At 36.1% G+C, this 27,229-nt stretch overlaps 1 protein-coding gene across 2 annotated transcripts in view; it reads left to right on the forward strand.

Annotated features, from left to right (window-relative positions):
• Positions 1 to 27,229, forward strand: part of LOC306844745 (calcium-dependent secretion activator 1-like) — a 74,182-nt gene that overhangs the window by 19,624 nt on the left and 27,329 nt on the right. For both annotated transcript variants that reach the window (XM_079377109.1, XM_079377110.1), the window contains exons 2-11: positions 1,211 to 1,324; positions 4,545 to 4,877; positions 15,043 to 15,123; positions 15,455 to 15,688; positions 16,592 to 16,713; positions 22,275 to 22,386; positions 24,194 to 24,333; positions 25,038 to 25,104; positions 25,322 to 25,430; positions 25,648 to 25,860. In XM_079377109.1, the coding sequence (XP_079233235.1) occupies positions 1,211 to 1,324; positions 4,545 to 4,877; positions 15,043 to 15,123; positions 15,455 to 15,688; positions 16,592 to 16,713; positions 22,275 to 22,386; positions 24,194 to 24,333; positions 25,038 to 25,104; positions 25,322 to 25,430; positions 25,648 to 25,860 (1,525 nt within the window). The remainder of the gene's footprint in view (positions 1 to 1,210; positions 1,325 to 4,544; positions 4,878 to 15,042; positions 15,124 to 15,454; positions 15,689 to 16,591; positions 16,714 to 22,274; positions 22,387 to 24,193; positions 24,334 to 25,037; positions 25,105 to 25,321; positions 25,431 to 25,647; positions 25,861 to 27,229) is intronic.

Consider the following 27,229-nt stretch of genomic DNA (forward strand, 5'->3'; position numbering starts at 1 on the left):
AATGTTAAAGTGATAGTTCATAAAAAATGAAAATGCTGTCATTATTTACTCACCCTTATATTGTTCCAAACACATTTGATCATAAATAAAAATCTTAACACAACTCTTGATGTAAGTGATGATATAATATAATGTAGTTTAATATCAGTTCATTGTGAATTTTCAAGCTCCTCCCAACATCATTTTAAAATATATAAAGTTATATATTAATAAATATAACTACATACAAAAACATGACAGAATTTTCATTTTTGACTGAGTGATCTTTTTTTGTGGCTTTTTATTTATATGATAAACAATTCATCGTGTTGGGGTGCAACATTATGTCCACTGTAAAATCTGGGCCCTGATGCAAAACCAGTTGATATCCACCATGATAAAACACAGTGGCACTGTAACTGTCAGTGCTTCGCTCTTTTGCTTTATGTGAGGAGGAGGGGGATACTGTTTGGTCTGCTCTTTTTCTCCTTCACAACACTTCTCTCGTTCTGTTGCTTACTCGTTCGTCACTCTGTCATCTTCTGCCCTGGTGACATTCAGGGAGAGTGATGAATCACATTAGGAGAGAGAGAGAGAGTGAGAAGGAAGTAGAAGCGTTTGCAGGCTTACGGTGTAATAAGATGTATTATGCATGTAAAATCAACATATTTAAAAAATATGAAGGATTTAGGTACACAGTTTCTGCAAAGGGAAAGTTCAAAATTAGAGCGTGCAAGTGAGAGAATGAGTGTGAGAGAGATGTAGCTAGAGATATCTGGCTGTGAGAATAGAGAGAATGTGTGTGATTGAGTTTTTTTAGCTTAAAGCAGAAAGCGTATTTTTAAGTGTAGACTTGAGAAGAGACTATGTTCTTGTGGGAGTGTTTTGGGAAAAACAAGGATGTATTAAATGTCTCCTGCTAAAAAAAGAAACCCACTTTGCTTTGTCATTTGTTTCTGAAAATTCTCTAAACATTTTGTGGTAACATCATTTACTTTAGTCCTGAACCGTAATAGAATTGGATCCATATCTGAGCGTGCAAAATCTGATAACAGATTCAACTGAGACCATTTTAGATTGAGTCACTGATTAAAAAGCTAACAATTTTATATTGCATTATCTGTAATAACTACAAACGCATACATTGGTCTTATGAAATATTGTTGAGGTTTTTCCACAAACCACAAATCTGAATTTTGACATTGTTTTATTTTTTCATTTCTCCTTGTAGATCACCAAGCAGCAGCTGCAGACCACTAAGGACCGCTTCGAGTCTTTTCTCAAAGGAGAAACACAGATTGTGGCAGATGAAGCCTTCATCAATGCAGTTCAGAGCTATTTTGAGGTGAAGTATCATTGCAACAGTAGAATGAATGGCGGAAATTGACCCTTGTATTGCTCAAGTAATCACTTCATGGCATTATTGGAAGCTCAGCCTTTAATTAACATCTACACTTAAACTTTTTAGGCATCAGACTTATCAGCATATTTTGCTTTGATATTTGACCAAAGATAAAAGAATGTAGTGGTTTCCTTATTGGTCAAAGAGGAATGCTGTTAAACTGTAAAATGTACATTTTATGTTTATTCAAATATTACTGATATTATAATGATTTGTTCACTAGCATTAAAAAGTGAATGGGCTGTAATGTTTTAAAGAAATTAATACTTTCATTTAACTAGGATACATTAAATTGATAAAAGATGACAGTAAAGACATTAAAAATGATATTCTTTTTAACTTTATTCATTAAAGAAACCTGAAAAAAAGTTATTGGTTTCAATAACATTGCTGAGCAGCACACCTGTTTTCAACATTGATAATAATCTGTTTTTTTTATCACCAAATCTATTAAATTAGAATGATTTCTGAAGGATCATGTGACACTAAAGACAGGAGTAATGGCTGCTGAAAATTCAGCTTTACCTTCAATGGATTAAATTACATTTTAAAATACATTAAAATAGAAAGCAGTTATTTTAACTAATAATATTTAATAATATTATTGTTTTTACTGCATTTTTATTCGAATAAATACAGCCTTGGCGAGCATAAGAAACAGAAACATTACAAAAATCTTACTAACCCCAAACATTTGAATAGTAGTGCATTAAAATATTCTAATTACACAATATGAGAGCATGTATAATTGTCAAGATTTCCGATTGGCTAAAAAAGTGCAGACCACTCCCCTTTTTTGTGATCTTTACTGAACATACTATTACAAAGTATAAGGAGCCAAAAATAATCTAGGTGCTTTACTATTAAAATATGATCACATTTTATTTAATCACCACATTGTCCTCTAAAGAATAGTGCGCTGAATTAATTAAAATGAGTTTGGTGTCTCTGTCCGTGTTAGGTTGTGACATGCTAACCTCTCCTTCAGGCGATTAGCTCAGGCTAATGATGGCAAACAACAATGACCCGTTGATTATTGTACCGTGTGTGTTGAAATGTTATGTAGCCAGTTGTAGTTACCGCACTGCAGATTAGACAAAATATTTCGAGGATGACATGACTTTGTAAGTGAATTACCATAGAGATGAGAGTATGTAAATAGCCCTTCGGGGGACGGCTCTCCTTAGCTAAAACACAACTGTTTACACATGCTCTGTGAAGAGATTGCTATTCTAATGGATTCAAATATTGTGGTAAGGTCATCACATTATTTCCTGTTGCTGTGGTTTGGGCCTCTGTGCACGCTAATTTACTTGTGCAATATTGCTGAAAGTGGTTATTAAAATACTTTAGGCTGCCTCACATATGAAATCATTAATACATGTGCATTGTGTTTAATTGCCAAAGATGTAAATAATGATTTCTTGTAGCCAGTAGCAATTACAAGATTCTCATGAGTGTTGTATACAGTATGAGTGCTAGTGTGTAGACATATGCAAGAATGAATAGCTAAGCATATACTGTTGAGTAAATTAAAATGTATGTCTTGCCTACAACTTGCAGATATAACAGGCAATTAGTTATGAAATGGGCAAACTGTGAACTGCTACACTTCATAAAATCCGTTGAAAAACAGAAAAGACTGCTAATCTTATGTCAGGATATTTCCTTTAACCCTAAAACACAATATGTGTAATACATGTAAACCACCTGTGAAAAACAATATGGAAAATGCATATTAACACAGTACATTGTGCCCTATTTTTACAAACTTTTTTTTAGACTGTAGCAATACTTCTCTGAAACATGATCATTTTTTCCCCTCAGGTTTCCATAATGATCCAACTAGAAAAGCCATTGCAGGGTTTGTTTGTGGAACTGTAAATTTCCTAATCAGTTTGAAGCTCATAGTAAACTGCTGTCTAGATTGGGACCAGACAGCAATTTAAAGCTCTATTTGTCTTCTTGAACGGAGAACGATAGAGGGGCTTTTAAATGGAATGAAGAAAAGCAGCTGCCAAGCACTTCAATTGTTGGGAAAAACATAAATCATGTTTTACTCTCACTTCTATAAAACCAGATTTGAAACATTGCGAATAGGAAAAGAGTTGGAACTCAATAGTCATTTCGGTTGGACTAAAGATTAGAATCATGAATGTTCTCCCCCGTTATTCCGGTTTGAATTAGAAAATATCTTCTGAATAATTCAAAGCGAGAGCCCATAGGACTGCAACATTTTTGCCCACACTGATCCCATCATTTCAAAGCTGTGAAATTTTACAGTTACCATTGCTTTCCATGGCTTTAATGGCGTTAGTTATATTACTGTAGTATATCACTGTAGATGATGTTGTATCTATCACAGCATAGAATATTAAAGGAGCACTGAGGCATAATTTCCTCTAGCAGACTGGAGTGATTGAAAACACAGTGAATGTTTTGAAGTCACCCAAGTGAAACTTTTTGAAGGGCAGAACTGTTTTCCTGGTTTTATCACCTCCTCACCTTTAAAGGTCCAGTGAAATGACTTGACAAGTGCAGTTTTCTGTCTTATGTTAATTACAGTCCTATAGAAACAGGAAGATTAAACAGGAAATATCTATGACATTTTTTAACAAAAATTGCCAGTAGTCTTTAGTTATTCAGTTACGTTTATATAGTATTAAATTTAAAGAATCATATTGGTCCCACTTTATATTAGGTGGCCTTAACTACTATGTACTATGTAGTTATTTTGTTCATATTGTATTACAAAACACATTTTCTGCTATTTAGGTGGAATACGGGTAAGGTTAAGGACACGTTTGGTGGTATGGGTAGGTTTAAGGGTGGGTTAATATATAAGGGGTGGGTCAACAAGTGTAATTATAAATGTTATTACAGAAATTAATTACCGATGTAATTACATGCAGGTATATAAGTGCATTGTATCAAACGATTAATTTAAATGTAAGTACATATTAGTTAAGGCTACTTAATATTAAGTGGGACCATAATATTAAATAAATATTTGTATTTAATTGTATTCAATGAAATTACATTTGTATATTTAAGTCAGTGTTTAGATAGCATATAGCACATGTACTTGACTAAAAATCACAAAACTCCAATTATGAATATGTTTAGAATTTTTTTGCCTTCCCCTTTTCTGTGTGAACTGCAGGTTTTTCTGAAGAGCGATCGTGTTGCTAAGATGGTCCAAACAGGAGGTTTATCCGCTCTGGACTGTCGCGAGGTGTTCAAGCGCCATATCGAGAAACGTGTCCGGAGCCTGCCAGAGATCGATGGTCTGAGCAAGGAGACTGTGCTGAGCTCCTGGATGGCTAAGTTTGACACCATCTACCGTGGAGACGAGGACCCACGCAAGGCACAACAGCGCATGACAGCCAGCGCTGCTTCCGAGCTCATCCTGAGCAAAGAACAGCTCTACGAGATGTTCCAGCAGATCCTGGGGATCAAGAAGTTTGAGCACCAGCTGTTGTACCAGGCATGCCAGGTAGGTGGAAACTTCCACGGGGAGGAGCTGTTTGACTCAGTAGATAGATACAGCATTTTGGTTATATAAAATATTTTGGGTGAACAGACACTTGTATGTACAAACTAGGGATTGTATTTTATTAGTTTTGCCTTGAAATGAAAGAGTAATTCAAGCAGGTTGTGATCTAGCATTCCTCTTCTGCTGTTGTTTAATTGTTGGTTGATGCGTCAGAAGGATGTCTTGGCTGTTGTGATGCTCCTTGTTGTGCATATCAAGACCCTTGCGTTCTGTTCCAAGCCATTGCACTCAATCTACTTTGAATGCAAATACACACGTCATGTTAACATCCCTTTAGTGTTCGCAGTGTAATATTATGGTAAAATCCCCATTGTAACGAGATCTAAGTGAGGCAAAGATCCCTCATGACTACTTCAAACAACATAGTATTTTTAGATCTAAAATAATTTGTTCTTCTCAAGTGAAGGACGTGCTTTGGTTTTATTGTCCTTGAGTTTATAATAAATCAAATTCCCCTTCCTTACAGGAATTTCAGTGCTGGCACAGTTATGATGTTTGTCTAGAAGTACAGAAATTACTGTCATTTGGGGATGAAGAGAGTAATCAAGAAAAATTTGCATGTGTCCCTGTATTCACACGGAAATGGAAATGGCTTGTTCTGAAGTTTTCACAGCGTTCTTTAGGCATACAGGAAGTTATTGCGAATGTGTCGCTTCACAGTTTACGAGAATGTTTTTTAACATTGAATAAAACACACATCACCTCAGGATAGCAACTTTAAAAGGTGTTAAGACAAAAGGTACATCTGTATGAAAAGCACTGGGCTTAAAAAATTGCAGACGCTTATAGTCTTCATATTTTAGCTCTTTTTCCTCAGCTATATTGAGAGAGAGAGATCTCATCTGAGCCTCCGCCATTAAATCTCAGTCTTTCAAATGTGCTTTGAAGATGGCTAACCCACTTTTCCTGCTAGCTCAGACTTCAGGGTGGGGAATTAGCATACTGTCTCCCAACATTTGTCACTCAGAAAGCCAAAAAACACAGCTAAAGTGACAGAAAATCTGTGTTAGTCCATTTTGTTCTTAATGGATCTTATATTGCTCAGATGGGATGCTACAGAACATTTATTTGTAGACTAAGTTTATTTTCTTATCCTAATTAAACATCCTCAGTTTTATAAATATGGCCAAATTGGCATTCGCTGAAAGCACTTAAGGGATCTATAACACACTGAAAAATGCCTTCAGGGAAACGTGATGGTAGGAAATCGTTAATATATCAGCTGGTAAGCGTGTCTTTTCGATGGATGGACAAACAGCAAGCAAGGGGAGCAGAACAAGTAGGATGGAAGTTCAGCATAAAATCTCCTCAGTCCTGGCAGCGTTCATGTCAGAGCAGTCAAAACATCACAGTGCTGGCAGGGGCAAAATTGCTGCATCTGCTGACAAATAAGCCCACAACCAGCATTTTTCACCATTTCTGTGTGACAAGTATACCTGCAAGCACTGTTTCCGTGACAAACAAACAATGTTTTGCCTCTGATTTTCTGCCAGTTTCATGGGCACTTTTTTATATCGTCGAATGCAGATGGTACATACACTTACAGAAATAGTTGAAAGCTCTGTCATTGTTTACTCAGACTCGTGTGCGTGTTCAAACCCGTGTGATTTTCTTTCTTCTGGAGAATGAGAAGAAGTTTATGCTGCAGTTTTCCATATAATGAAAGTCAATAATGACCAGAGGCTGTCAAGCTTCTGCTGGCATTTTTATGACAGTATATTTGGGACAAATATATATTCTTCAAAAGTTTGGGTTAGGTAAGATTTATTTATTTATTTATTTTTTTGCAGAAAGAAATGAATGCTTTATTCAGCAAGGATGCATTAAGTTGATTATAAGTGACAGTAAGCAAAAAAATCTATTGCTGTTGAACTTTCTATTCATCAAAGAAATGATTTTCAAAAATATTAAGCAGGATGACAGTTTTCAACATTGATTATATGATTTCTGAAAAGATCATGCGATAGTAAAGACTGCTGCTGAAAATTAAACTTAGCTATCACAGGAATAAATTACATTTAAAAACATCAAAATAGGAAACAGTTATATAATATTTCACAATATTACTGTTTTGATGACTTTTTAATCAAATAAATGCAGCTTTGGAAAGCATTAGAGACTTCTTTCAAAAGCATTAAAAACCGACCCCAAACTTTTGAACAGTGTAGGACATTTTTTAATGATTTCACATTTCACTGTTAGGCTTAATGGATACAAAAAGAAAGGGTCATAAAACTATAGCTTCAAGATTTTGGCTTATAAAAGATTATTTTAGGGAAGCTTCCAAGATATAAGCTTTCTGGAGTAGATGGAGAACTCATGACACAGCTAAAAGAGCTATTTTAAACTCACTTTGAATAGATCACAGCCACACATTTGGGATGACTCAGAGGCTAGGATGTCAAATCATCCTGTTGGCAAGATCAGTGCTTTTTATGATCAAAAAGCCCTTGTAATTGCTTTGGGAGATCATCAATAGCTGGTCAATCAGCATCGATTTATACTAGCTTTGAAAAACTAATTTGGTGAAAGGTTACTTATGTTTTTGATGATTTCAGAAATGTTACAGCTTGCACTCACAGCAGGCAATTGGTTGGATTTCCGAGTCAGTATCAAAAACGTGTTTACCATGTTTATTTACACAGTAAACAAGAATCAATCAGGCCGCTCCACATCAAACCAAGCATATTTAGCTTTTTTAGAGTAACGAAAAACCTCTCTCTAGCTCTTTCCCTTTATCCTAGGAAGGACTCGTTGTGTGGGTCGCAAAGCCATGTGTAGGAGGCGTTTTCTCTTGGCTGCCAAAAGATGCTTCATACACCACCTGCAGTGTATTTAATGAAAGCACAATCACACATAATTGGCAAAAATTGTCTGGTGCTCTGTGGATTCAGCTGGAGCAACTGTGCTGTTGACTGCCCTGCACATACACATACCCATCATCACAACTAAAAGCAAACGATCCATTGCGTTACCTTCACAGCCAACCTTTCCTCTGGCTTTGTTTTTACATTTTTCAGAGCTGAAGCCATACATACAGCAAGCCCAAAAAGTATTTGGACTTTTAAAATATAATTACGTTAACAATAGAACATCAAATCAAGTCATCTGCAAACAAATTATGCTAGACCTGATGCTAGTTGGGCCACTATATGTATTCACTGCTTATTTCAGCAGCAAATATTCCAGGCCATTTGAACGTATAGGTACTAAACCATCTCAAAGAGTGTGTTATTATCAGCCATTTGTGTATTAATAAACAGAAGCCTTTTACAGGAAACCTGTCAAATAAAGATGGATGAGTATGAGTGTAGGATTGCTTTCTGATTATTTCGCCACGCAATGGTTAATGAACCATGGCGGGCAGTTATGGCGGGAGTGTTTCGGCAAATATTATTTGCAAACAAAGCAACGGAGATGGAATATTTAGTGTTTGCTGGTGCCATAGCGACTGAAAGCAAAGTCAACACATCCTACTCTAATGCAGCATTTTTAATAGTCATACGGATAACATAAAACTGCATTTCAATGGTAACGTTGGATTACTTTTCAATATTATTGCTTGAATCGCTTCTAAGTCGAGTTAAATCTCTTCGAGATAATAGAAAACAGTGAATGTGCTGTGTGCTGTAGTTAGTGCTAGCTCATAAACTGGTCCATTCATGCTCATCTCCCTCCAGTCACAAATAGATTCTCTCTGTGATGCACACCTCTGGTGCTCTTAAGAGCCTCCTCATTGAATTACTGAATAGATTCATTCAGCCTTTCCTGTTTCTTCTCTCTCATTGTTTTCTGTTCTTTGTTGTTTAGGGGACATGTGTAGGTTTGAATGCTAGCTTCTCTCACAGTTTAAAAAATGTATGTAAAGAATTGTCTGAGGGTATTTACAGTCTAAATAGATAGATAGATAGATACTCTAGGTAGTAGGATGCATGATATTGAAAACAACTGACATTGTAATATTTATTCTGCAATATGTATTTTCTGTTATGAAAACAATTAGGAATGTTCACCAAAATAGTTATTTAATTTTTTTTTGAGGAGACTGCATCTTTCTCTCAAGACATCTTAGAGTCTGAAACATCCTTTTAGGGTTGGACAAAAAATTGGGTGTTCACATTGTTATAGTGGTAATAGTTTAGTATAGGAACCAATTCTCACTATTAACTTTGCTTATTAGCATGCCTATTTATAACATTTTGGCTGTTTATTAGTACTTATAAAGCACATATTCTGCATGATCATATTCGACATCCCTAATCCTACCCTACCCAATACCTAAACTTAACAACTAGCTTACTATTAATAAGCAGCAAATTAGGAGTTTATTTAGGCAAAAGTTATAGTTAATGTTTTTTTAATAGCGAAAATTGGACCTTAAAATAAAGTGGGAACATTATGCCTCTTTCAGTAACCATAAACTGAACAGAGAACAAAAACTCTTTCCATTTTTTCATAGACAACATTGCTATTGCTATAGGATTGCAATAGGATTTTTGTAAATATTATTTAATACAGATATTAAACATGTTATATTGCAATAATATATTATTGTAAAATAAAACAGAACAGCTTGATTCACAGTAAATGAGCCAATGTGAGATGATGGAACACTGGCAGCACATATATAAAACCTTAACATAAGTTTCTACAATAGCAGTATGTTGTCTTTGCCAAGCCTACATACAGTAATTATTGTGTGCATATGAAAACTGGCAGTGATATTGTGCTTTGTCAGACAACCTTTATCTCTGTCTTTCTCCCTCTCTGTCTCTCTCTCTCTTTAAAAGCTCCTTTAATTCGTCAGCTCCATTGCTTTGCATTTAAAGCTCCTGTTCATTTCCTTATGAGTAATTAGAAAAGTTGACACAATCCATATCAGTCCAGCTGACCCAACAACAAAAGCTGTTTCTTAATGTATGTTGGTAACAGTAACACAAAAATAGAGAAAGAGAGAGAAGGTTGGTTCATTGCTGCCGGTGACAGGAGCTGATTATGTGCTCCACTAATCAACAGCTCAGAATGAACCAGCAGGGTTACAGCACACACACACACACACACACAGCAAATGATCATTCACATTTTTATGCTATCATGCACTGAAACAATGCATTTGTTCTATATAATAATGTGCATAATTGGTTGTCTTTTTTCCTAACAGCCTTTCAAAAGAATGTGGCTGCTTCTGCCCTTTTTAAAAGAACAGTTCTGCTGTTCTGTCCTTTCATTATTTCATAGTGCATGACGAACTCTGGCATATTTGACTCTTAACTAGTAAAATGGAAACCATCAGTCATTTAAGAGTGTATCTCTGTCTACCTGTCTCTTAAATTTTCTGTCTCTCACTTGCTACTTCTCTTTCTGTCTTAAGGGCAATTTATACAGTGCATGGTAGGCAGTAAAATTATTTTTATATGTATTTTTCAGCTTTCTTGTTTTCCATGCATGTGAGAGGTGGTTAAAAATAAAATGATGCTCACTACTGCTCATTGCTAGCAAACAAAAGCATGGTGCATTTATGAACGAGGTAATTTGCAACTAAATTGCTCTCATTATAATGAAGCAAAATACATTTATTTTGTTTAAACTCTAAAAAAAATAAAAATAAATTGGAAAAATTCTAAAACGATTTTAGATTTTAAATGGATTCAAATACATTGTTTTTGCATTATTTTGTTACATGAATTAAAACAAAGTCAGCTAGTGATCATCTTAATAATCATCCTCATAAATATTTTTAGTCTAGCATCGTGTTTGTACAGTAGCTGATTTCTTTGTGTTAGCTGATTTCTTTGTGTTAGTGACCATTAAATATGATATGTTTACCATAAAATAGGCTAAGCACAAATAAAAATCAGCCTAAATAACAGTAATTGGTGAGAAGATTGGATATTAATAGTTTTTTAGGATTTATATAGCTCAGAAAAATCAGCAAAAGCATTTTTTGACAACAAAAAGGTTTTATTGTGAATAAAAGCAATGGAAAGATATATTTAACCTTTAAATGTCTTCTTTTTTAAGCTTTCCACATGCACAACGAATCAGGATTTTTTAGAACAAGCACGGCAACCAGTGTTGCTTTCAGTGCCGCCTCCGTTCTGCCGCCTCTGTCCCATTGAAAATGAACTGAAGACCCTTTGTAACAGTGTACTGTGTAAAATGGCCTTACAAATCCTTTCTTTTAGTTCTTTGGTGTGTCTTAATACCCTGCTTTTGCTGACCATTACAACATGTTTTCTAATCTAACCCCACCCATGCACACACACACTCAAAGACACACACACAAAACCTCTGTCACTTCCTATCTCCCAGATTGGCCAGTAGATCAGTAATACAGTAGCCAAGATGTTCAGACTTTCGAACAGCCGAAGGTCATGCTGTAGGGTTTAGTCACATGACTTCACACAATGTCACAGATGACACTCTCCCGCATGCAGCAGAGGAGCCTTGAAGGGAAGAGAGAGAATCAAGACAGGTGGAGAGGTGGTTGAGAGAGATGCTGTGAAGGAGTGTGGTGACAGCAGCAAACGGCGAGAAAGAGAGAGGAGGAAGAAACGAGCAAGGTTGAGAACACAGTCTGCCATCAGCAAATCTAAATGTGTGAATGCATTATTGATGCTGTGAGTCTCTGAGTTTCACTTGCTCCGACCGAGGAATCGGGGCAACAGCTGTCGGGAGCTCCCTCTGCTGAGATGCCGTCTAACTCCATCATATCACAGCACTGAAGCAAACATTACCGTTCGAACCCTGTGCCTGCTACGCTGGCTGCTGTACGTAAAGCCAACAGGGATTTATAGTGTCTTTTGAATTAAAGAGTCCAAACTAAACAAACAGCAGTCAAATGCTGAAGATTATATTTCATTGTCTGGAGTTGGTGATTATACCATGCCTGGAATTTTCTGTTTACTGCTTGCAACAGAGAATAACAAGAGCAAAGAGAGCTTTCTAATTAATTACAGTGCCTTCAGAAAGTATTTACCTCTTTCTGCTAAACCTCCCATAAAACATCCCTTCCATAAACAATCCATACATTTTCATGTAAGTGAAAGGTAAACATATTTGGCTTACTGTCCATAATGGAGGATTTAAGCACAAGACTAGTGTATACACTGTAAAAAAAATAATCGTAAAAAAACCGTCAAATGACTGGCAGCTACGGCTGCCAAACAAAAACCGTAAAATAAATGAAAAATATCTTAATTCCAATAAAGTGCAAAAACTATCATTTTACAGATTTTTTCATTAAAAGTTTTAGAAAAAAAACCTGTTATTTTACAGGTTTTTCCTTGTTTGAATTAAGATATATTACCTTAATTTTACGGTTTTTGTTTGGCAGCCGTAGCTGCCAGTCATTTGACCGTTTTTTTACGATTATTTTTTTACAGTGTATAAGTACCCCCTTGAATTTATTTTATTTTATTCTTTTCTTTAAGGAATCTATGTTTGAATTTATTTTATTTTATTGAATTTGAATTGGTTCAAGAGACAACTGCATTATTTGGTACAAGAATTGTTTTTGTGATTTATTACTGTACCCCACGTGAATTTATAAAACATTAATGCATTTTATACTGATTTTTATATAAAAGTAATAATCCACTTGAGTCTGTTCATTACAGTGTTTTTAGCAAGGTTAAGGATGACTGCTTTAACAACACCCTTTTATTAGTGTAAAATCAATATAATGCATGACTTCCCATGGCTTGTTGCTTTAATACGCTTTGATGTGAAATGTCACACAACGTATGAGTTAATGTTAAACACATGCCAATAACATGGCCTTTACACCAGAGTTACAGCTACTAAATGAAGAACTAAGGTAAACAAACTAATGATGAACCTACACCCAACCTCCATGTTGTGTTTGACATCTATTATTAAGACTAGGCTTTTGATGAAAGAGAACAGAAGAGAAGCGTGCAGAATAAATGATGGAAATTGAGCTTTACCACCTTGTTTGTACTTGGATCTACCTGACCAGCATTTCAGTCGTGTTTACGGATGTCTCCTGTAAATTATTTACAATGGCTTATTTGTTAGCGGCATGCATGAAATGCTTGAGAACCACAGAGAGATGCTCATTTTGCATAAACCGAGAGCAGAGGTTGCCGGTTTCCAAAAAATTATGGCACGCCCTTCCGCAACTACTCTCCCCCGAGCCAGCCTGGAGAACAATGCGATCATGAAACAGGTCATTAGGTCATTGCAGTCCTCCCAATGTGCCATCAAAGTTCACTCTGGCATTTTTAGCTTCAGAGAAACCTATATGCAGACTTTTGAAGACCAAAGGAGTTATGATCAATAATTTAAACAAAAGCTTTTAGTCGAACACAATGCGGCGGAGAATTCTGCTCCAAATATGCACTTCTTCTATTCCAGGGGCCGCTCTAGTACAAATGCACACACAGAGGGATCCTGTATTTGCTGAGCCATGCTTAATTAGAAGACAGCCTCTGGAGAGCAGGGCAGAAGATAGACAGGGCACTTGGGACGAGGACTCAACTCTGCCCCTTGTGACAGGGTTTCCCACTCCAGACTGACTGTCGCCATGGCAAGGGTTGCCTTGGTGCTGTCGCCAGTGGATTCTGTGAGGACAGGAGCAGGAGAGTGACATAGACAGGAAGTGATGGCTTTGGATGGGGAGGCTTCAGATGTCATAACACACAAACAGACAGTGACACACTCGCACGCCCACACATGTGCAACAGAGTTATCAGGGGTGAAGAGATTATTTCCTATTCCAGCACATCAGATTTTTCCTCTCCATAGGGGTTTTCCATCTTCCCAGGGGCCTTGTGGGTGTGATATAGTTTATGCTTTAGAACAGGATTTATAGCCATGTATTTATGTATGAGGGGCTGTATATTTGAACAGTGCAAAAACTGGTTACAGATGGAATATATTAGACTTTTTTATTGATGCTGTGTGTGGGTCACAGAATTCTGTTGGATTTGAGTACAAGAAATATATAAAGATATACATTTTGGCGTACATCAGTAAGTAAAAGTGAAAAGTATGAATTAAAAATTCATTGTGACATGTTAAATGAACTTTTCCTTTAGTCACTTAGTGAATATTACAGTAATTTTAATACTTCATCTTCAACTTATTTCAGTTAGTTGTCAAAGCAACATTTATACTCTTTAATCTATTATTTTATTTTATTTCAGCTTTATTTTGGTGAATGAAAAATATTTTTATCATTTTAATCACTTAATGAAAAGGTCACTCGCATCTTGAAAGGAGAAATGCAACTGTTCATTATTACATTTTTATTTCACAAATGAACAAAGGATCAGTGTTATTTTAGTATTGAAAATATTAATAGTAAAATATATACTAATATTAAGTATGTATTAATATTGTTAGCTTTTAATTTTAATATCGTCAGTTATCATTTTCAAGTTTTATTAATTTTATGTGCTTTTGTTATTTTTGCCATTAAGGTTTTTTTTTTATTTTGTTTTTATTTTAGTTTTAATAATTTTGATAAATCATATTAAAATTATTTTAGTCAGTTCCCAATGGAATATTTCTTATTACTGTTTATAAATATTAAGTTTTAATAAAAAGCAATATTCATATTTTATTATGTCACCTTAATTCAAATTAATGAAAGTGACTTTTATCTGTTTTAATCACTTCCCCCGGTTTCACAGACAAGGCTTAAGCCTAGTCCTAGACTAAAATGTAAATCTGAGCCGTTTCAGCTGAAAGAAACTTCTGGTCTTAAAACATGTCAGTGCCTTTGTTTTATTTTAAGATGCACACTAATAATGCTTTTTTCTAAGGCATGTTTATAAAAATTACATAAATGTCCTAATTATGGCCTAATCCTGGTTTAGGCTAAACCAAGTCTATGAAACCAGGCCTTAGAGTAATAAGGAACAGTTGTATTTCTACTTACAGGATGTGTGGCCATTTACCTTTTCAATCTGACCCCTGGTGACCCCAGTTATGCCACACATGTGGTGCAGGAAAGCTGTAAAAGGGGTCAGACTTGATTAGCTGCCTTCTGGAGTCGCATAGGTTGGTATTGGTGTGTGGAGGTTTGAGGGCTGATGGTAACCAATATTACTTTGTGTGTGTGTGTGTGTGGTTGCAGTTGGATAATCTGGATGAGCAAGCAGCTCAGATCAGGAGAGAACTGGATGGGCGTCTGCAGATGGCTGATCAGATTGCCCGGGTAAGTCTCATCATTTGATCACTTGCACGTGAACAGAGATGCTCCAGACGTGCTGTAAACAGAACTGGCATCCATTCCATTGCAACTCATCCAATTCAGTTTATGCACCCACATTCACTTTAGAATTTTGCCAAGAAGGACTTGTTCCATAATGAATATCTTTTGGGTCAAGTTGACATTTTGAATGAAGTTCAGTTAAGCCTTCTTTCATACAAGCTGACAAAATACTAGTTTTTAACAATGTTGACATCAGTGATATTTTTAAATTGTTAATCGGAATAATTAAAAATATTCAAATTTTCATCTTTGCTATTTCTTAAAAAAAATTCAGGCTGGCAAATTCCCCAAGTTTGTGTCGAAGGAGATGGAGGCTATGTATATCGAGGAGCTGAAGAGCTCAGTCAACCAGCTGATGGCTAACCTGGAGAGCATGCCGGTTTCAAAGGGAGGAGAGTTCAAACTGCAGAAGCTAAAGAGGGGACACAACACCTCCATCATTGATATGGGACAGGAAGATGAAAACCAGCTGTCCAAGTCTGATGTTGTGCTGTCTTTCACACTTGAGGTAAGAACTGTTCTAGCCTTCAGGCAGTGTAGTTTAGTTTTGTGCTCAAGGCCATGGTTCACATAGTATGCCTTCTCATCGGGCCTAGGGGAGAGAGGGTGATTTTTAGTTGTGGCCCTGCTCAAGGCTTCCATGCATTTGACTTTCTTTGGTGAAGTCTGTGACATTTAAATATCTTTCGGGAGTCTAAGGGTTTGCCTCTCATAATTTCGAAGTAATAGACAGTCCTTAGTTTTAATATAGAATTTAAATGAGGAGTAATGATAAATTTAGCAACATTAGCAGCTGCAGTGTTAGTTTAACACATGCGTCTATGAGATTTTAATCTTTACTGAGATTCCAGCCCTTGCTATCGCATAAATTATAGATAGACTGCAGACAGAAAGGGCTGCAGCATATTAAAAAAAGGTTATACTGCATTTTTGATAAATGATTCCCGAGAATATCGAATGCCTCTGAGAAATCTCCCCTCTCAAGTCTCAGGTTTTGCTATAATTATACTATCTTGAGCTAGCTCGTTTTCAGGGCGGTTGATTATAACGTGGCATGGCTTTAGTAGTCACAGAGGCTGACAGAGCAGTGTTTTATGGATTTGATAGCCTGGCTTCTGTCTTTGGAGTCTATTTTGTTTTGGGGAGCTACGAGCTGCTGGATTTTATAGATGCTCTGGGTGTGTGGATTGATTTTCACTCCAGATGTAAACAGTGCTTATTCAATGAGTGTCAAGAACAAGAAAGTTGAATACTAATAAAAGTTGATAATGTGGTCAAGAAGTTGAGTGGATCCTGATTGGCCGCTAATGAAATAAAACAGCATTTAAGGGAAAGTTTAATTGCTTATCTGAGCATTACAAAACATACTATACCTTCACATAAAATACAACCAAATGTTTCTTTTGTGTAGGTGGTGATTATGGAGGTTCAGGGGTTGAAGTCGCTGGCTCCCAACCGCATTGTGTACTGCACAATGGAGGTGGAAGGTGGAGAGAAGCTACAGACGGACCAGGCTGAGGCCTCCAAACCCACGTAGGCCACTTTCTTAATTTTCTCTTACTTATATATATATATTTTTTTACTGCAAATACCTTTTAATGGCTCATTTTGAATGGACTTTAAGATTCAAATGATTTTGAGTATCAAAATTAGCATCTACAGTACCATTCAAAGGTTTGGGGTTGGTAAGATTTTTGTCCCTTATGCTCACCAAAGCTGCATCTCTGTAATCAAAAATATAGTAAAAACAGTAATATTGTTAAAAGTATTACACATTAAATTTAAAATTACAAATTAATTCTATTGCAATATATTTTAAACTATAATTTATAAATGTGATGGCACAGCTACATTTTGAGCAGCCAGAAGGTTCACAAAAACAGCATTTATTTAAAATTGAAATATTTTGTAACATTAATGTCTTAACTGTCACTTTTGATTAATTTATTGCACCCTTACTGAACAAAAGTTTTAATTTCTTTAAACAAAAATTTTAGTGATTCCAAACTTTTGAACATTAGTGTATATTTTTATAGTTTCACATTCACGTGTTAAAATGCTTTAAAATATGTGTAATTTTATGTAGATATGGGTATTTCAGTGTATAATGCTGACATCTGGAGAGCAATGTGGAAGGCGTCTGATGTAACATCAAAATGTATACAAATACTTATTTTATCAAATGTTTACTCAAAATTCATATTATCCATTAATAAAATCATTCTATTGCTAATAATAAGCTACATTTTATTTATCTATAGATTTCCTATGGATTGGTAGATTTTCCATAAAATTAGACATGTTACGATGATAGAATATACAATCTTTTACATCCTCAGCATGCATTACATTCATAATATGGGATATTTTTCTAACGGCAGTGCAGTTTCAGGTGCTGTGTCCTCCAACTCTCTTATTTGGCCAGAGGCAGTTACTCAAGGGATGAGCACATGACATGGTGCTATTTTTGGGCCCTATGTTCCATCATTGGATCAGATGCCAATTTATAACGAGCTAAAGAGTGAGAGGGAGCATGGTAGAGCAAGAGAGAGCGAGAAAGAATCAGAGAATATGAGACACAGCCTCCATGTCCCCTCAGAAAAGTAATCAGCTGTGGAGAAACTGATTAGAAGCACGTATCCCAGCGGAGGGGGAGAAGGAAAGGAGAAAGAGAGACAGAGAGCCTCCAGCGCTCCCGAAGAATAATGACGTCACGTGAGAATTAGCATTTAGATTCTATCATCACACACACCAACCTTCACATGTGTGTGTATGTGTGAGAATGTGCACATACACACTATGTAGCATGGCTTTGACAGGAGTAAAATCTGCTTCATATACAAGGTCATCTTCTTGCTCAACAAATGAGGAAAACCTACAGTGAAGCATTGTCTTCAAGGACATTTTCTTCCACCTGTTTTATACCTTCCTCCTTTCTATGCTTTCCTTCAAGGGCTGTGCAGTATAGCAAAAAAAAAAAAAAAAAAAAAACTATTCAATAGGCCTATAAAGCCAAAAAAGAGGAAAGGATAAATAAATCAAATCTCAGTATTTTTTGACAGTATAAATCTTGAACATGTTTTCCACATTGCTTTTCATTGTGTGATCACAAGAAAGAGTTATTTATTTTGCACCAGTGCCTTTAAATAGTAATATATATAACACTAATAGATACCTACATATATTTTAATATTATTTCAGTTATTAAATGATACCTTTATAACACTTTTTTTAGTTATATTTCATTATTTACATTTTTTTAATTATTTGAAAAATACCATTTTAAGTGCTGATGCAAATGAATCATTGAATCAGAGTTTTGAAACTGATTCATTTGAACTGAAGTGAATCAAACTTACCAACAATTTTTTTGCTATTGAAGTTCAAATCAAAGATGCTATTAAAACATTCAAGTCAAGTCACCTTAATTTGTATAATGCTTTATACAATAGACATTGTTTCAAAAAACATTTCACCATTAAAAATGGAAAATAACAGAATAAATAATGCAAATCCAAATTTTGTCATTATTCAGCTCCGGTCAGTTCAGTTCAATTACTGTGCAAAGTTTATTCTACTGAAGACAGTAGTGTCGTTTTTTAGCTCCAGTGTTGATTCAGTTCAATTTAATAACAGTGTCGATGTTGCAATCAGCACATCACACATTCACAACATTGTTTCTTTTTATGCCACCAGCAAAATTGTACATTGATTGCGAATATTCTGTATATCGCCCAGCTCTACTTCCTTTCCCATATCAAAGCTCCTCTTTATTCTCTATCCTTGATTCTGTTCCATTCTTTTCCTCTTTTTGTGACTTAAATTTTGCTTCCCGCTCTCTCTCTGTTCTTCTTTCAACTGTAAAGCACTTAGCTCTTATAAAAGCCTTATGATTATGAGTCACAGAACTCAGTCTATATTCATGTATTCATGCTGTCACTGGCGGTTGGAAACAGAGAGAATCGTCTCATTTTGGCAAAGCATAACAGCGCTAATGGACACACGAGAATGTGTCACATCAAACAGACATGCTGAAGGAGAGAGATTAAGAGGAGGACGAGATAGCGAAAGAGACAGCAGAATCGACGAGCAAAGGAAATTTGACATTCAGATGCACTTCGAAAATGTTATTCAGTCAGCTGCCCAAGAATAAACATATCTTGGACTGTCCCAAAGGCGCCTTCACACATACATCCACAGTTCAGCCATGCATGGCCTTGTGCAGTGTCAGCAACCTCACTGACACTTGCCGTTAGCACTGTTAGAATGCTAACCCATCCATATCCATGGAAACCTTACATAGACTCAACCAGAAACGAAACATCTTTCGTTCATTAACATAAGACTTCGCTATTATTTGCGATTTATCAGTGCAAAATCCTTATTCTTATTTACTAGCCACCTGTCAACCAGAAGCTACATTCAGAATAGCGCTCCATTGTATTTAAATTAAGTCTTTGTAACGTCTCTTTTCTTTATACAGTAAATTATCTATATTGATTGCGCCTCGTTCACAATTGCACTGTTACTGTCTGCAGAAAGTAAAATTGCATCAGCATCGATTTTTGAATGTATTTGCATCATTACCTACAGTAATTTCCATAGTTCTTTAAGTGCATCTTTTGCTACAGCAACACAGACAGTATGTGAAAATTATCAGAGGGTGCAATTCATTCCTCGTGAATTCCTCCATTTGTGATATGAAATATGTAATATCCCTTGTAGGCCCTTAGAAAAATGTAGCGGCAAACATTTGGCCAGCACATTTGCCTCAAGCTCATATTTTCACATGCAAATTATCACATATTAATCACGCGTTTGCAAATAAAAGAGTTTTTGCTAATAGACTCGATCCATTCTCAATCGCCCAGTCGTTATGATATGTTTATCGCCCCCTGGTGTTCATCAAACAAATTGACGATTGTGTTCACCCTTCGCTCAATCTACATTTGTCACTTCTCCAAGTGATAAATCACACTTCCCACCACACACATAGCAGTTTTTTCCCTCTTGCGCTAGCTTTCTCTTTTTGCCCTCTTTTCCGTTCCATCTCTTTTTCGCTCTCCCTCTTTTTCTTTCTGTCTTATTTGTCTGCTGCCTCTGAAACATGCAGCCTGTTTCCACGGCAGCAGATCATGTCACGTGTTTCGGTTTTACTAGGCCAACTCTACCCCTCACTCTATGTGAGTGTGCAGGAGAGAGTGTATCTACGATTTCCTAGGTGTACGTTTCTATATTGTTGCATCATATTGTTCTGAGATTTTGTGCATTTATTATTTATAATATCAATACTGATTGCTTAAAGCACATCTGTGAGTTATAGTCTGTTCTTATTCTCGCTGAGACCCGCTAGAGTGTGATCTCCTATACACAAGTTGAAGATAGCAGAGCTGCACAGTTATTATATTTCTCCCTTTATGAAGGCTTTACACAACATACATATGGATTAGTGGCCATAAAGAGGAGGTAAGCATAGTGGGACTGTAACAGCGGCATTTTCTACAAGGAATTAAAGGATGCAGTGCTTCCACAGATAAATTAGGATGAAAAATAATAGTACATAAAGCTTAAAAATAATAGTAATAATTGACACTAGCAGATAAAGTTTAAACTATGGTTTCTTTTGCTTCATTGACATGCTAAAGAGTAGCATGAATTTGACTGTAAATTGGGGGAAATCTGGGAAAAGTTTAGCTAAAAGTAAAGAAAGCAAATTCTTCCTGAGTAAATTGGATATAAGTTATATAACAACTATAAGTTAAAGTGAAAGTGAAGTGACATGTGGCCAAGTATGGTGACCCATACTTGGAATTTGTGCTCTGCATTTAACCCATCCAAGTGCACACACACACAGTAGTGAACACACACACAGAGCAGTGGGCAGCCATTTATGCTGCAGCGCCCGGGAGCAGTTGGGGGTTCGGTGCCTTGCTCAAGGGTCTCACCTCAGTCGTGGTATTGAGGGTGGAGAAAGCGCTGGACATTCACTCCCCCCACCTACAATCCCTGCCGGACTCCGACTTTCTGTCCATTATGCCACAACTGCCCCCATATGAATGCCCCCTTATATGAATAAGTTAGTTAATATGCTCCAGAATGTTTGCTAGTGTTAAGAATAGCCCCCCAAAAAAAAAAAAAAAAAAAAAAAATGCTGAAAATGTATTCACCCTCAGGTTATCCAATATGTAGATGAGTTTCTTTATTCATCAGAGCAGATTTGTAGAAATTTAACATTGCATAACTTTCTCACCAGTGATCCTCAGTGTTGAATGGGTGCCGTCAGAATGAGAGTCCAAACAGCTTCTAAAAACATCACAATAATCCACAAGTAATCCAGTCCATCAATTAATGTTTTGTGAAGTGAAATTCTCTTTGTTTGTAAGAAACAATTACATCATTACAGGGTTTTAGACAAAAAAACCAAAAGCACTTTTCCTCAGGTCTGCTACACGACACTGGACTATAATAATGCATGGGTACAGAAAGAGTAAATAATGGTGGACTCTGAATGTGCACTTTTGAAATCTTCTTTTAGGTTATTTATTTATTTATTTTCCAAATGCCAGACTTGTCCGTTGTGTCAGAGAATCTCGTACCAGTAATCACCAGAGAATATCCTCGGCTGAAAGCGTGAATGTACAAAAACATCAGACGATACACTTCATCCACTGCTCTGTCTCTCATGCACTTGACATTCAGTATGAGATTTTTACGACCTTATCAAATGATTTGTTAACGAACGATTTCATCAGCCCTGCCATATAGCTGAATAGGACGGCGGAGATTGTTTTTCTTACTGATCAAAGTAATAAAATGAAAACAAGGGTTGCGAGATGTCCCTGTGCATAGCGGTTACACAGTGATAAAGTAATAATGAGCAGACGAGTGCCAAGATCTATGATACCTGGAGAAAGCCATATGTTAGCATTCCTACACATCTTAAAGGTGGTTGTTCAGCAGGCGCAAGAGCCCTTGAAGTAACACATTGGTGGTTGTACTGTTTGTGTGTGAGAATGAAGAAAATGAGTATAGAGAGTAAATAGAAGCCTAAAATCAAGGACATCAATGGAGTTTGTGTGTATGTGTGTTCTCAGTTGGGGAACCCAAGGAGACTTCACCACTACACACCCTCTGCCAGCGGTCAAAGTGAAGCTCTTCACAGAGAGCACAGGGGTCTTGGCCCTGGAGGACAAGGAGCTGGGCCGGGTAACTCGATCCTTCTTTTCTTACTTGTGGCTTTGGACATCAGTCGTCCTGTTTGGTTTTTTGGAGTTTGAGGATTATTTGAGGTTGTTATGGCGTTGTAGAAGTGATGTCTTACTTTATAATTCTCCTTTTGTCTCATTCTCCTCCTGATTGATGCCTGTGGCTAAAAAAAGAATCTCCAGTCTTGAAAATCCCTGTAAAGAAACAAGAAGCACGACAAGAAGCAGATCCCTGTTCTGTTTCTACAGTGAATATTTGTTTTTCATTTAAAGGTTATATTCCCAAAGAACAAAACAGGCTTCCTTTTAACGAGTTAGAATTTTAAATGAATTGACCACACCCCTCTGGATTTTGATTTGTTATTTATTTTTGGCTAATTATGCTTGTTTATTAATTAGGCTATGATAAGTGCAGTGCTGTTTAAACACAGGCATCACAAATGCCTATATTTATCAGATAATGTTATACAAAATAAGCAATATCAAATTTGAATCTAATTGTTATATGACATATTGAGTAAATTATAGTGTACTCAGTTATAGCGTAGGAAATGCTCTTCTACCATGATTCATAGAATTAATAATAAAAAATAAAAAAGAGACATGCAATACAGTTCAAAAGGTTGGGGTCAACAGGATTAAAAAAATGCATTAAATTGATCAAGTGTGATAGTAAATACATGTATTTCTGTTTGAAATAAAGGATGTTCTTTTAAACATTCTATTCATAATATAATCTTGTATCATGGTTTGCACCAAAATATTGAGTAGCATTAATATTAAATTCATAATTATAAGAATGTTTCAGCAGCATATTAGAATGATTTCTCATGAATCATGTGACACTGAAGACTGGGGTAATAGCTACTGAAAATTCATCTTTGATCAAATAAATGCAGCCCTGTTGATCATTAGAGACTTCTTTCAAAAACATTTGAAAGATCTTTCCGACCATAAACTTTTGAACAGTAGTGTGTGCATATATTATTATTAAAACCTAAAGGAATGTCATTTCTTTTTAAATGCACATGTTTATCCAAATTCAAATTGCAATTCTCCATCTTGTCTTCAACCTTAATTAGAATTCACGAATTGGAATCTAAAAAACATTCTACATTCAAGGACTCTGAGGTCCTCTGATTATGACATTGTTAACATGCTTTTTGACCTTGACGGATGCTGGATTGATACAGGGTTTAAAAAATGTGTCTCCATCAAGACTAAAGTAGACAGGCATCTCTAAGCTTTTAACTCTAGCTAAGAAATAAATTATGCCAACTTATCAGAGAGAGAAAAGAGAGACTAAAAAGCACAGGAGAGAATACGATAGAGACTGGCTCTTCTCTGATAAGGTGCCAAGAGAAGAGCTGTACAGTCTAACTCTTAGTACACAGCCACATGAGCCGAAATTAATTGAATGCTGAGAATTTCTCTGAAAACGCTGACTGGCAAAGTAATATGTCATTATCAGCTCACACCCAGACTCAGGGATATTTTCCCACACCCACACAACCTGTTTATCCGTTTGCTGAGTGCTTCATGTGTGAAAATGTCTTAAGAGTTTCTAGGGCAGACATTAGCTATAGGATTACATGCTAAAGGGATAGCTCACCAAAAATGGAAGTTGTGTCCTGAAAGAAGGTCATACAGCATTTGATAGAGTAAATAATTACAGAAGTTTAATTTTGGATGTGCTGTTCTTATTAATGGTGATAGCTTTGTTTCTCACTCTGTGGTTGCTCAGTCTGGTGTTCGGAATTATGATCAGATGGACTAATAATCATGATTCTCTCGTGTTAAATGATTAGGTGGTTCTTCACCCAACTCCAAACAGCCCAAAGCAGGCAGAGCTCCACAAGATGAGTGTGACCAAGGCCTGTCCTGATCACGATCTGAAGATCAAACTTGCCGTGCGCATGGACAAACCTCAGAACATGAAGGCTTGTGGGTAAGGGGTTTTGTGGGGACAGGAATACTGATTTATAAAAGTCCTCAGTTCATTTGGAGATTGCATTTCAAAACAGTATCATCCATACATAACATTTTTTATTTAATGAAATAATGTAACACTATGTACTCTGTATGTACTATGTACTCACTATGTTGCTCTTGTGGTCAGTAAGATTTTTATGCTTTTTAAAGTTTCTTATGTTTACCAAGGTTGCATTTATTTGATAAAAATACAGTAACACCAAATAAATACTGTGAAATGTTACTACAATTAAAATATGTATTTTCTATTTTAATGTATTTTAAAATGTAATTGATTCCTGTGGTAAAAAAAAAGCTGAATTTTCAGCAGCTATAATTCCAGTCTTTAGTATAACATGATCCTTCAGAAATCAGTCAAAATGCTGGTTTGGTGCTCAAGAAACATTTGTTATTATCAATATTGAAATTAAACAGTATTGCTGTTGTGGAAACTATTATATATTATTTCATGATTCTTTTATTAATAGACAGTTCAAAAGAGCATAATTTATTTAAAATAAAAACTTTTGTAACCTTATAAATATCTTTACTGTCACTTTAAAAAAAATGAATGCATCCTTGCTGAATAAAAGTATTAAAAAACTTACTGAACCCAAATATTCGAACGGTAGTGTATGAGAGTATGTATGAGTTGAAGTAAAATACTGATTATTCTTTTAGGTATTTATGGGCTGTTGGCAAAAATGTTTGGAAACGCTGGAAGAAGCGCTTCTTTGTCTTGGTCCAGGTATATCTTTTTATATATTTAAACTGAATGAGTGAAAAATATGATGAATGTAACAAAGTTTGGATTCGGCTTCAATTAGAAGTGCCTTCATCAGGGCCTTAATGAACCATGTACAACCAAAGTAGCGCATATGAAACAGATTTAACCCAGAGAATCTAATGGGCTACATATGGCACATTAAGCATTTTAATACTATTTGTTTCTCTTTCTCCTACAGGTGAGTCAGTATACCTTTGCCGTGTGCAGCTATCGAGAGAAGAAGTCAGAACCACAGGAGCTGCTGCAGTTAGATGGCTATACTGTGGACTACACTGACCCACAGCCAGGTAATGCTCCCACAGTCACAGATTACTCTTATGTACCAGACTTTCATGAAACTATTCTCACTTTCTGGTTGCCAGACGTTAGTGGAACATGTCCGTAGTTAATGTAATAAACTACATCTTTGGTTTTTTAGTTTGTAACGCAGCAAAAATGCATTTTAGGTGTATTCACCAACCTGAATTTACTTGAAGTTGACTTCTTTTATGTCTGTGTGTACAGGTCTGGATGGAGGCCGGGCTTTCTTCAATGCAGTGAAGGAGGGTGACACTGTGATCTTTGCCAGTGATGATGAGCAGGACCGCATCCTATGGGTGCAGGCCATGTATCGAGCTACTGGCCAATCACACAAACCCGTCCCGCCTACCCAGGTCCAGAAACTGAATTCTAAGAGCGGAGCTGCGGCACAGATGGATGCTCCCATCTCTCAGTTCTGTAAGTAAACTTACCAGTAAAGCATTTCAACACAATGTCAGTCAGGACAAAAATTTACTGAAGCTGAGATGGCGAGTAAATTAAATACATAGCAAGGGTTGTTAATATAATATATGCCCCACAACCACTCACATAAAGTGACAGTGTTCGCCATGACAACACGCCATTTCAGTCCAAAGTACAGTAGATAGCACAGACTAATATAATAAATTAATTCAGGTTGTTCAATTAGTTGCTCAATATGTCATAGTAATGTTACCTTGCACTCTCAGCATACTGCACAAGTAGCAGGAAAAGGTAAGCTCGAGTGTGTAGAGTGGAAAAATGTGTTTATTTTAATGTCCATGTCTTTTTTACTGTCCTTACGCACTCCTGACTAGCTTTAGTATCCACGTGTAAGGCTTTTCAGCTCATTTAAAATAGCTTAAATAATTTAAAGTGGTCAACCAATACCAGCTTCTATCTTTAAAGATATAGTTAACCCAAAAATGAACATTATGACATCTTTTACTCACCCTCATGTTGTTTCAGAACCATTTGACTTACTTTCTTCTGTAGAACACATACATTTTACATTTATATGTCTTCAGAAGACTTAATGATTTATGGAAGCTTGAACTCTGTCCATTGGTCATCAGTTTTCATATTGAGTCCTTTTGTGTTCCACAGAAGAAAGTAAGTTCTGGGGGGTTGAAATGACATGAGAATCAGTAAATAATGACAGAATGATCATTTTTGAGTGAACTGTCCCTTTAAAGCTTTATTAACACCTTTTATTAAAATAAGATTCTGCTAAATATTCTCACCAACAATTTAAACACCTGTTAAAGTTAAAAAAAAATTTCACACTAATATCAAATCACTTTGAAGCATCAAAATAATAATAGATCCTGCTATTCAGAACCTTGTCTTTTGGTGTGCATCTACTTCAGCATCTGTCCATAGCAATGTCTTATATCACAAAATCTGTCTTAAGGGAATTGATACACTGTTCAAATAAGATCAATGAAATATAGCTCACGTTTTAACCACATGTACAAAATCTAAAGGTAGAGTGTTTTTCTGTGTTGTTTTTCCATTGATTTATTTGTCCTGTTTGTGAATGTTTCTTGTGGTCAGATGATTCCCTCACAAGTTCAGATGCCATTCAGTTTTCTCACTATAAGACAGACCCTCTCCCTTCTGAAACATTATTACACCGTGTAAATGTTTCACCCTCCACCTTAACACACCCCAGGTGGTCTTGAATGGCACAGAGTAGTGGAATATAAACCATGCAATACACACACCCACGTGCAAACATCCCTTTGCTGCAGAAGGTTTTGCAGATTCTAGAATACTATGAAGGTTCTGATAACAGCATTTTATA

Source organism: Barbus barbus (assembly GCF_936440315.1).
Source record: "Barbus barbus genome assembly, chromosome: 25".
Taxonomy (NCBI): domain Eukaryota; kingdom Metazoa; phylum Chordata; class Actinopteri; order Cypriniformes; family Cyprinidae; genus Barbus; species Barbus barbus.